We start from the raw sequence: 12199 nt of genomic DNA, 5'->3' as shown, positions 1-12199 counted from the left end.
AAGCCACTTCCCAATTGTCAGGTTTCTGATGTTGGAATGTTAATGTTCCTCCAATTCTGAGGAATTGAAGAAATCCACTGTTACATCCGGTGCTTATTTCCAAACGCAGACAATTATCTAAAGAGATCATCCTCACTGGCACAGTTGTTCAAAGAGCTACTCACTGACTGGACACTTGTTTCAATGCAAAGGCAGCTTTATTCTCAGTATAAAGTCCAAAGTATCCAGGCAACGGAATGCATATTATGTGCACAGTAAGGAAGAGCACCAATGACCACCAAAGACAGATTGCAATGGAATTCCAGAAAGTTTAGGTGCTAATGTTCAAGGATTTTCAAAATGTCACCATTAATTTCTACTACCAACTGAAATTTCACCCAGTTCTAGTTTCACAGAGGAACAATTGATTTAACTCTGTAAAATATAGAATACAGAACAGTGCAGCACACGAACAGACCCTTCGGTCCACAATGTCTGTGCTGAACATGATGCTAAGACCATCTTTCATCCACCTGCGCATAATCCATATTCCTCCAATCCCTGCTTATCCATATGCCTATCCAAAAGCCTCTTAAATGCCATTATCATATCTATCTCAACCTCCAACCCTGTCAGCACGTTCCAGGCACCCGCCACCCCCTGTATAAAAGAAGTTGCCCAGCATATCTCCTTGAACTTGGCCCACCCACCTCACCTTGGCCCTCAAGTATTTGATTTTTCCATCCTTGGAAAAAAGTTCTGACTGTTTACCCTATCTATGCCTCTCATCATTTTATATACTTAAATATAATACAGGTCCATCACTAATTTTCTGGCATCCTTGGACCAACAGAGTTCACTGCCTTGGGGAGCTGAGATGCCGGCCCGCTAATTCGGTTGTAGAAGTCGGCTATGGGAATGGGTCTGCTGGCTCCGACTGGGCCAGATACCTGATCTCCACAACTGCCTTTTACTAACAAATGCTTCCGAAAGAGCCAAGAAACTAAGCATAAATGCCGTAAAAAGTAGAAGTGGCCTCTAAAGAGTTAAGCAAAGGTCAGAAAGCTGCTCTTGGATCACCTTGTACCAACCATGAACATTATTAGTAATGGATATTCAGAAGCACATATGTAAATAAAAGCGCACAGCAACACAACAAATTAATTTGTCCAGGATCAAGTCCAGGTGCAATCTGATGTACATAAAACAGCTCAGAGGAAATTTATAGCTAAAAAAATAACAGCAATGTTATGCCCAGTTCAACCTTTACAAACCACATCTGGCTGCAGCTGGAAACTGCTATCAGAGATGGTCTTCAGATCCACAGGTAAGATTGCGGTTAACTCTGTTGCAAAGGTGAGCAAACTAGAATATATCACTGAAGCTGACCTCAGCCGTTGCTTTCTCTTATCTTTCAGTTTACTTTATTGTCACGTGTACAGTGAAATGTTTTTATTATGTGCTAACCAGTCAGTGGAAAGACCATACAAGATTACAATCCACAATGTATAAATACACGAAAAGGGAATAACATGAGTAACGTTTAGAACAAGGTAAAGTCCAATCAAAGATAGTCCGAGGGTCTCCATTGAGGTAGATAGCTCAGGTAGATAGCTCAGGACTGCTTTAGTTGTTTGTAGGATGGTTCAATTGCCTGATAACAACTGGGAAGAAACTGTCCCTAAATCTGGAGGATGACACAAAATGCTTGAGTAACTCAGCGGGTCAGGCCGCATCTCTGGAGAAAAGGAATAGGTGTCATTTCGGGTCAAGACCCTTCATCAGAATCTGGAGGTGTGCGTTTTCATACTTTTATACCTCTTGCCTGATGGGAGAGGGGAGAAGAGGGAGCGGCTGGGGTGCGACTCATCCTTGATTATGCTGGTGGCAATGCCAAGGTGTAGATGGCGTTAATGGAAGGGAGGTTGGTTTGTGCAATGGTCTGGTTCACTCTAGTAACTTACCTGGGAATGATCACTTGTTTCCAACTTTTTCTCTTCTCGCAGCACATTTGACTGCTGGCTGATCAAGTTTCTGATGAGGATGGAGATTCTCTCTTTATCGCTCATCTCTCTGACCTGCTCCTGTAACTTCTCTAACAAACCAATAAGCTGACTGTAACGAACGTCTGCAGTGTGGGTGGTCTGATCACACTTGCCATTCAGAAAAGCAACCTGCTTTTCCAACTCTGCCACACGACTCCAATCAAAAGAGTGTCCAGTATTCTGAAACAAATAGCCACACACAGTGGTAAAAAAAAAGCACTTCAGGTCCTGAGCAATGCTGCACAAAACTATTTATGCTGGAACCATTACCAGGGTAATCGGTGGAGAACTTGGAATCTCTTCATTTGTCTGAACATTTGGTACAATTTCTTTTGAACGCTGTGTTGTTTGTAACGCCGTTCCATTGAAGATTGGCAACAATGACCACAAGCCTGCCAGTCCATAGTACCACAGACCAACTGAAGAAATGAAAAGGTATTACAATATTGTACTAAAGATGGTGAACAATAATTTGCTACAGGTAGAAATAAGGGAACTGTAGTTTTGTGTTGCTATATTTAGCACCACAAAGTAGTTAAACCACAAGCTTTTGTGCTTTTTCAGCCCCATTTTCTGATGGTCCCTTTATCAATAATGTAATTAATCAGGGCAAATTCTAACACATCAAGTCCACTATTTTAAACAATGACTTCACAAGTTACATAAAAAATATAGTAAATACTTTTAATGAAGGGTTTTTACTGCCTTTCAACATTGATTTACCAATTAGTCTCAAACCCATTTTTAATGTAGCCCACTAGATGACGGTGTTCTATCAATTAAGAGTGCCGATTGAAGAGCTGAACACTTAAAGGCAGCATAAAATTAAAATTTATCATTACAATATGGAGGAAACTCAATGACCAAAGAGCCTGATAAGATCGGTCTAAACAAAAGTGAGGGGCACAATCTAGAACACTGACAAATGTACCATTTGGATACCAACTTTTATTGGTATTACCAGCTGGTAATGGTTTGGATTCAAACAACATGAATGAATTTGGATTCAAACCATTTAAACACCGGCTTTTGGATTTGATAGCAAAAAGAAAAATAGGGCAGAGATTTATTATTGAAATTCATGCCTGAAGGCCAAAATTCTAACTATTGAAACAGAACTTTGTTTCCACTTGATTCAATTACAGATCAGTTTATATTCCTTTATCATAAAGTGAATTAGTGAATTTTGTAACTGGTCTATTTGTCACTTTTCCAACTTGAATTCTTCTTTAAAATAAACATTTCACAGCAATTCATCCATGTTACTTGAATGAATAAATAATGGGAGCAAGTCTGTTTTATGTGCGCAGGAAGCCGTTTGTCTTAAGTACTCAAGACCATTTTGGAAGGTTTGGCCATAGGGAAGAAGCAAATTACTGCCAATATACATGGGAGAGATTTACAAAAGGCACATTGAAAAGAAATTTGACAGTATATTCATTGATGCTCATAGATACCTTGGTATCTACAATGGTACATCTGCGCAGGTCCACCACCAATTTTCTGGCACCCTTGGTTCCAGAGCCTTTCTGGATTATCCGTTTTGCCAGGCCAACAGAGGTCAAGGGCTCCGAGAGGAGTCCAACAGTACTGGAACAGTCCACCTAGACCACCGAGGAACCGAGATACCCACCCCGCAAAGTCGGCCACGGAAATTGTCTATGGGAATGGATCTGCTGGCTCTCGCCGGGCCCGAGTTACAGGTGCCGGGCCCGAGTTACCAGAGGTCAGGTGGGGACAAATTCGACCCGCCAATTGGCGCAAAAGTCCCGATGAGATTGAGATCAGCCACCTCATCCGGCCTAGGCGATACAATTTTGGGGGGATTTCAAGTGCACTCTCGTAAATTGTGTCAGATTAAAGGTTGGGAATGTGGCTTATCTGGGCATATGCCACAGCCATCCTAAACTACGACGAGTTGTACTAGTCATTTGTCATACAGTTAACCTTATGTGCAACCTTGCTTTATCAGGTTGTTAATTCTGCACACAGGAATACGGTTTCTTCATTGTACTCTGACCTTCTTTCAGTTCACAGTACTAGTAAGACTGCAGTGCATTCAAGGTTTGTGTTTACTTACCAAATAGAAGAAGAAATGGAATCAATAAGAACAACCATCTAAGTAATCTGGGAAGACACCTGAATGCAAAGACAATAATTTCCAAACTAAATTAAATCTAGTCATTTTTAAAATGTCTAATACATTTAGTACTCTCCTTCCAATGTGTACAGTGAAGCATGTGATCTACATCAGCAAAACATACCTGGTGAGCAAGAACACATCAAGAAGGGACACTAAAGTAATCAGCTGGTACCATCCAGTCCCAAGCCACCAAAATGCTCCAGAAGCAGCCTTTCCTAAAAACAAACACAAAAGAATAAATGTGGAGCCAAGTAATCAGGTGCTCACCCTGAAAAGCAGCTTGGTACAAGTGCAAATGCTGCAACAAACATGCTGTACGTAGCACCCGGCAATAAATCGGAGAAAGTAGGAACAAATGTATGGATCCAAGAAGAATGGTGAAGAAAACTAAGGCAGGTCAGTACACTACTGAAGCCATCGCAATATGCCAAAGACTTGGGTGAAATCAAAATTTACAACACCGTAATACTTGAAAGCATGCATTACAAAAGCTCTAGGAGTACCAAGCATGCACAAAATCAATTGGGTGGAACAAATGCAGAACAAAAATGAAAAATTAAAATTAAATAACCTGGAGATACAATGGCCAACCACAGAATAGACAAGACCTTCCTGGATACAAACCAGGCAACAGCACCAACAGCCTGGATCATTTGCAGCAACAATGAGCCTACAAATATAAAACAAATCAATCTGGAATACATCAACTGAGCAAATTCAGAAATTTCTTGTTGGGATAAATATTTATTAAATACACTGGACAAAAAGTTGAAGCACCAAATCTTCCAAACATGCAATAATAACAAGTTTTGCCATTTTTCAAAAAGAGGACAAAGTAGAATTTAAAAAGAAAACAACCTGCATAAGAAAAGACCAGCCAGATAGTCCGTGTGACTTGTGTATGCTTCATGTACTTTGTGGACTCCATGTCAGTGGATTTATATGTATCGTGTTGCATCCCCTTACAGTCATCACCTGTTGATTGTGGCAGTATAATCCATTAGTCAAGTGAACAAGGGGAAATTGGTGGTCAAGTGTATTTGCCCCACAAGCAGCTGTGGAATGAAGCAGCAACATCAGGTAGCAAACTAAAATACTTACACAAGGACTCCCCATTTATATTCAGGTGTCCATCCCCAGTAATCAATTCTTTTACATTCATTCGTCCACAGTAACTTGAATGGGCTGCAACACAGAAACCGATCCTTAGCTGGCTTTCTCCAAGATGGTAAAAATATTGTCGAGAAAAAGCTTGCTCCCAAATCGATGGGAAATGAAGTTGACCAATTTGCATGTAGCCAACACAACGCTCATGCATGCAAATGACCGCGTTATTAAGTATTTACCTAAATAAATTAGTAAAAAGGTACGGTATTGGCTACTTAAATTTAGTGCACCAATTTACAACCACAAGCTGGGTCCTCTGCAAACAATGTAAACATGCAGTCTAAATCAAATAAGCAAAGAGTGAACGGACAGCACAAGTCAAAAACGATGGATTCAGGAATATAATCCATTTTGCTCAGATTCGTCGGCATGGGCAAGTTGAGCTGAAAGGCCTGTTTCCACGCTATGACTGTGACTCCAACACAATGACTTGAAGTTGTAGATTTTTGGAGAAGCACTTGAAAAATCTCAAACTAAACCCTTAGAATAATAATGCGGCAAGCATAATGAATAGAGCAGCAATTGGCTCATTTAGATGGCAACAGATTCATGCCCATGCAAGTGTGCGTTTCACCTACATGTACTTCGGGAGCAAAAACCAGTCTTCAACAATATTGTTTGATAAAGTTGTAAAAGCCATGCGGCTGCAGTAGATACAGCATACTTTGCCAGTCGATGTGCGTGACTTGTGAACAACATCACTCCTCCTAAAAAAAAATGAATGCAACCAATTTTTAAAATTCCAATAGCATTTTAGCCTTTACAGCACTCGAGGTTGGATGTACTTTCTACGGTAGGACTGTTCATGTATGTAAAGTACGTATTTTGGAGTATTTGCAAGTATTTTGCTGATTAAATCCTTTAATGTTAAATTGAAGTGAAAATTAATTCTTGCATGAAAACCCACGACAATTAAATAAATTAGTCAGTCATGTAACTTTTTCGTTTCACAAATTGTGTTGGAATCCATGGTCAATTATACCATCTTATGTACACAAATCTTGATGGTCTACATCAATTTCTGCCCTTAGAATAATAATCAATTTGCAGTTCAATAAAAACCAGTCTAGAAACTTCCTCTGAAATATCAAGCCAAAAGAATTACAATCTGTACCGCATTTAATAGTCAGAAACTTTTGCAAACTAAATTATTCAGCGAGAGTCAAGACTTCTAAATTAATTAAAATTTGGATATTTCAAATTAAAATCATACTTTCAATTCAATAATTATTCATAAATAAAGTCTCAGCAAATTACTTGTTAAATGCTCTGATAAACTAAATCACAGCTTGGCACAAATTAAAAATTAAGAATGAGATTTAGTCTCTTCCTTACTTCAACCTGCAAAAATTATATAGATCAAGGAATAGCCTTTGGCAATGTCATAAAAGGCATATGCACACAGAATAATTTCTTACAGTTTCTCCCCCTTCTCAACAGTCACACTTCTCAGGATGCCACCTGATACGATTTGTGCATATATTAAAAACAAATTTGTACTTCATGAAACAATACCAATTCCTTACTTAGCATTTGACTCTTCAAACAATGCCCCCCCATTGTCAACATATTTAAGTTGCATGTCAAGAATTTTCACTCAAGCAAGCTGAGACAGCACAGGAGGCCTCTGTTTAATTCATTGTCATAGAGAACAATCTGTAGACCCACTCTCTAATCCTACACTTCCTTATAACTCATGCAGAAATTTCCACAATTCATTTCTAGTTCTTTTGCGATTGTTTTGAATCTGTACCGCCTATTCCCGTCACTCAAGCAAAGTTTCAGCCAAAGCAAATAATGTTTGTTCATTTCTGCTATTAAAAACTATTAATTTAGAATATTTCTATTAAATTAAAATTGAGGACAAAAAAAATCATGTTTATCCAATTACATATAACCTCTCATTCCTGAACACATTCTAATTAATTTCCTCAATGCTTCCGCCAAAGCCTTCACATCACCCCAAATGCCTTGTATGCAAAATTGAACATAATACTCCAACTGGGCTGAATCGTAGATTATATTACTGTGGCAGGCATAGCAACAGATCAGACAAACCAAAAATTTGCTCATTTAGCATCCCCAAATGCAGCAACAGATGATGGAACAATATGCAGAAGGGAACCTCAAATTATTTTCACCCACAGAAGGCCCTGGGGTTTGTAGCCACTGGTACTTCTGTCCAAGTGTCATTGTTGCAAGTCTTATACATTAGTGACTTACTTGATTTGTCTTTGTTTCTGCTTCTGGAGTACACGGTAGAAGTAGTTGCATGAGAGGCACAGTGTGCCGTCAAAACATCTTTTCGTTCAGAAAGCATGCTGCAGTCAGTGCAGGTGTAACCATTGAACATTGCCATCTGCATTTCACCTGTTCGTATGTCCCCATTGGCTTGAATCAAAGTTGTATTTCCTCCTAAATGGCAAGAACAACAAAGCAAAATTGAATTGATTCAACCAATATGCCAGAATGAATAGTAATTGCAAACATCAGATAAACAATGAAAGATCTTTACCTTTACTGTCTCCATCATCCTCATCCAGTCCTAAAACAAACGCATTGATTGTAACATCAGTTTCATAGTATGCTGCTACATTATCTCTAACAAGTTCACCATCATTTCTATGGAGCCAACTAATTGTGCCTCAAGACATAAATCTTAAAAATGTTGGAACAAAAGGAAGATCCATTCTGAAATCCATTCTCAAAGTTCCAGTTTTGGTATTGATTCAAAACGTTTAACTCAAATAGTAGCATGTCTGAATGTAAAAGGGTTACAAACTATTGCAAAAACTGCTCCCGTAACAAAAAAACACACAAAATGTCAAAATCATAGAAGGAATTAAACAAATCCATTCTAGTGACTCATATCCACATTATTATAAACAGACCACTGAATAACATTACAAAAATGTGAAACATTGTATTAGGGCGTTACACAGTACATAATGCCCAACAGATAAGTTCTCTTTTTCTCCTGAGTTTAGAATTTCACAATTCCAGCAAAAGGCATCGCAGCTGCCGAGTCCTAACCCATTCTCACCTACAAACATCTTGCACAAGTCAATAGCTATAACAGTCCGAGATAATTAATTAATCCAAAACAAATATATTGAAAACAGTTGCTGCACCACACATAATTCATTGATGAGATAAGAATCTGGTGCAAATCTCCTGTGGTTTGTACATCCCAATTCTGCTCTGAACAATAAATTGCTTGTTTAATAATTATTACTAAGGGTTATGATTCACAATTATTAAATGAAATTTGGTAGCACCATTCTTACAATACTGTACAGTGTATCGTTCTGGTTGTCATTCAACAGGAAGGATGTAGTAGAAATCAAGAGGAGGCAAAAGGGGTTCAGGAAGATGTAGTAGTTACAAAGGAGAGATCAAAAAGACGGAGTTTATTCTCACTGAAACATTGGAGCCTGTGGGGTGATCAGAGGTTTATAAAATTGAGAGGAAATCCCCCCCCCCCCCCCCCCCCTAAGCAGGAGAGTACAGAACGAGAGGGCACATATTTAAGATGAAGGGGATAAATGTAAAAGATTTGAGGGACAAGTTTTTCCAGAGAGTGGTGAATATATGGAACAAACTGTAGAGAAGATAGAGGTAGATACAATTACAATGTTTAAAAGGGGTTTGGACAGGTACTTAGAAAAGAATGGAGTAGATGGACATGGCCGAATGCAGGAAAATGGGATTAGAGTAAATAGGCACCACCTTAGGCATGGACATGGTGGAATGAAAGAAACATACAACACAGAAACTGTTTTGGAGCTACATGCAGGATCAAGCCAGACGAGTTTCCGAACAATATATTTGTTTTAATATTCCAACATATATCAATCACAAAGAACCAGAACAATACTCAATAAATTCAAGATTTTCTTCACTGGAATTGACCCAAATGCAGGTTGGGGTAAACTTTAAGATGTAGTAGCACAGGGCTGCCAAAATATTTGCAACTTAATTTGTTTGATTTTAAGAATCCACCAAGTGATTAAACAATTTGCCTCTCCTTGCTTCTCTTTATGTGGTTTAACTGGTTTCCTTGAAATAAAACCATACTGGTGGTTTTAAGATAACATCTCTAAGTAACACATTTCATTTTCTATTAAAACGTGATGCTCCCAGACGAGATCAACTTAAGAAAAACTTTTTTTGTCTTTCTTGTACCTGAAGATGAGAGGGATTTATGATTTGACAGTAAAATTCAGTGGTTTTACACAAGCATTAGCTAATTTCCAAAACTAAACTGGTGCCTCAATTAAGGACACATCCTGAAGTAACCTCCAGGATTTTCTCCAAAAAGGCCTGCATGACCCACTGAGTTGCTCCAGCATTTTGTGTTCGTTTTTGTAAACCTGCATCTGCATTTCCTTGTTTCTACATTTTGACTGCTCCACTGTGAAATCTCTTCAAAGTATAACTATGAAGAATTTCTCCTCCTTTCATGTTCTCCAGAGATGCTGCCTGACTCGCTGCGTTACTCTAGAACTTTGTGCCCTTTTTTGTAAACCAGCATTTGCATTTCTTGGTTTCTACACTCTGATTCCAAAATATCAAAACTGAACCAACATTGTTTTAATTTTGTTTTAAAAATTAAACCCTGCATGCTCATCAAGCACCAGCTCAAATAATTGAAAAATATTCCCAGTTTCTCACAGAAGTCCGTTCTGAGAATTGCCACCGGGTCTAGTCATAATACAATCTTGAGACAAATCTTAAGCTCATTGATCAGCAATACTGCACTCCATCAATGTTGCAGGAGTACTGATAAAACTTTACAAGAATACGAGCACTTCTCTCATGGGTTTTAGGGAAACAGTGTACATCATTAACATGAAGCCCTTTTTCAAATTGGCAACAAAACTTTTGAATTCCTGAATTTCCCACTAAGCATGATTTTTAAAAATAGAGAACTGCAATGTTGCAGGAAGCCAAAAGTGATTGTGATTATGGTTTAGAGCATCCAAAACAAAAGACATCTGCTAGCTAAGACAGTGGTGGCATCATAGTAAGGCTCAAGATGCTTTGGGAGTTATTTAAGTGTTCTTTTAAATGAGGGTTTTCTAAACATAACCAGTACAGTTATAACAATGTTAAATTAAGGGGAAAAAAGGACATAAAGTGCTGGAGTAACTCAGTGGGTCAGGCAGCATTGCTGGAGATCATGGATAGGTGACGTTTCAGGTTAGGACCCTTCTTCGCCTGAAGAAAGGTCCCGACGCAAAACGTCACCCTGTCCATGTTCTCTAGAGATGCAACTTGATCCTCTGAGTTACTCCAGAACTGTGTCCTTTTTTGTAAAGCAGCATCTATAGTTCCTTGTTTCTACAACAAAGGGAATACTATTTTCATTACATGGGCCAAATTAGTGATACAACAATGCGATTTCAAACAGAAACTAAAGTATTTAAAATGTACTTTGGAAATTGATAAACAGTAAAAAGCCATCATGGATTTGATTAAACTCCTGCAATAATCAGACTCCATTGTCTCTTAAGTACGCAGATGCTACTTTAACTGAGCACGGCGATTGACAATAGACAATAGGTGCAGGAGGAGGCCATTCGGCCCTTCGAGCCAGCACCGCCATTCAATGTGATCATGGCTGATCATTCTCAATCAGTACCCCGTTCCTGCCTTCTCCCCATACCCCCTGACTCCGCTAACCTTAAGAGCTCTATCTAGCTCTATCTTGAATGCATTCAGAGAATTGGCCTCCACTGCCTTCTGAGGCAGAGAATTCCACAGATTCACAACTCTCTGACTGAAAAAGTTTTTCCTCATCTCCGTTCTAAACGGCCTACCCCTTATTCTTAAACTGTGGCCCCTTGTTCTGGACTCCCCCAACATTGGGAACATGTTTCCTGCCTCCAACCCTTAATAATCTTATACGTTTCGATAAGATCTCCTCTCATCCTTCTAAATTCCAGTGTATACAAGCCTAGTCGCTCCAATCTTTCAACATATGACAGTCCCGCCATTCCGGGAATTAACCTAGTAAACCTACGCTGCACGCCCTCAATAGCAAGAATATCCTTCCTCAAATTTGGAGACCAAAACTGTACACAGTACTCCAGGTGCGGTCTCACTAGGGCCCTGTACAACTGCAGAAGGACCTCTTTGCTCCTATACTCAACTCCTCTTGTTATGAAGGCCAACATTCCATTGGCTTTCTTCACTGCCTGCTGTACCTGCATGCTTCCTTTCAGTGACTGATGCACTTGGACACCCAGATCTCGTTGTACGTCCCCTGTTCCTAACTTGACACCATTCAGATAATACACTGCCTTCCTATTCTTACCACTAAAGTGGATAACCTCACACTTATCCACATTAAACTGCATCTGCCATGCATCCGCCCACTCACACAACCTGTCCAAGTCACCCTGCAACCTCATAGCATCTTCCTCACAGTTCACACTACCACCCAGCTTTATATCATCTGCAAATTTGCTAATGGTATTTTTAATCCCTACATCCAAGTCAATAATGTATATTTGTAAATAGCTGCGGTCCCAGCACCGAGCCTTGCAGTACCCCACTAGTCACTGCCTGCCATTCTGAAAGGGACCCATTTATCCCCACTCTTTGCTTTCTGTCTGTCAACCAATTTTTTATCCATGTCAGTACCCTACCTCCAATACCATGTGCTCTAATTTTGACCACTAATCTCCTATGTGGAACCTTGTCAAAGGCTTTCTGAAAGTCGAGGTACACCACATCCACCGGCTTTCCCCTGTCAATTTTCCTAGTTACATCCTCAAAGAATTCCAGAAGATTAGTCAAGCATGATTTCCCCTTCATAAATCCATGCTGACTCGGAACAATCCTGTTATTACTATCCAAA

At 39.4% G+C, this 12199-nt stretch overlaps 1 protein-coding gene across 9 annotated transcripts in view; it reads right to left on the bottom strand.

Annotated features, from left to right (window-relative positions):
• sun1b (Sad1 and UNC84 domain containing 1b) overlaps window positions 1–12199 on the bottom strand; it is a 69275-nt gene that overhangs the window by 25437 nt on the left and 31639 nt on the right. For 6 of the 9 annotated variants that reach the window (XM_078418099.1, XM_078418100.1, XM_078418104.1 and 3 more), the window contains 10 exons: window positions 7850–7879; window positions 7558–7749; window positions 5913–6041; window positions 5269–5352; window positions 5026–5142; window positions 4739–4837; window positions 4289–4382; window positions 4105–4163; window positions 2295–2443; window positions 1944–2204 (listed from right to left, as the gene is read on the bottom strand). In XM_078418099.1, the coding sequence (XP_078274225.1) occupies window positions 1944–2204; window positions 2295–2443; window positions 4105–4163; window positions 4289–4382; window positions 4739–4837; window positions 5026–5142; window positions 5269–5352; window positions 5913–6041; window positions 7558–7749; window positions 7850–7879 (1214 nt within the window). The remainder of the gene's footprint in view (window positions 1–1943; window positions 2205–2294; window positions 2444–4104; window positions 4164–4288; window positions 4383–4738; window positions 4838–5025; window positions 5143–5268; window positions 5353–5912; window positions 6042–7557; window positions 7750–7849; window positions 7880–12199) is intronic. The other 3 variants (XM_078418097.1, XM_078418098.1, XM_078418096.1) reach the window with 3 other exon arrangements.

The sequence above is a fragment of the Rhinoraja longicauda genome, chromosome 21 (genome assembly GCF_053455715.1).
Source record: "Rhinoraja longicauda isolate Sanriku21f chromosome 21, sRhiLon1.1, whole genome shotgun sequence".
Classification (NCBI taxonomy): domain Eukaryota; kingdom Metazoa; phylum Chordata; class Chondrichthyes; order Rajiformes; family Arhynchobatidae; genus Rhinoraja; species Rhinoraja longicauda.
This window is presented reverse-complemented; position numbering and strand designations above follow the sequence as displayed.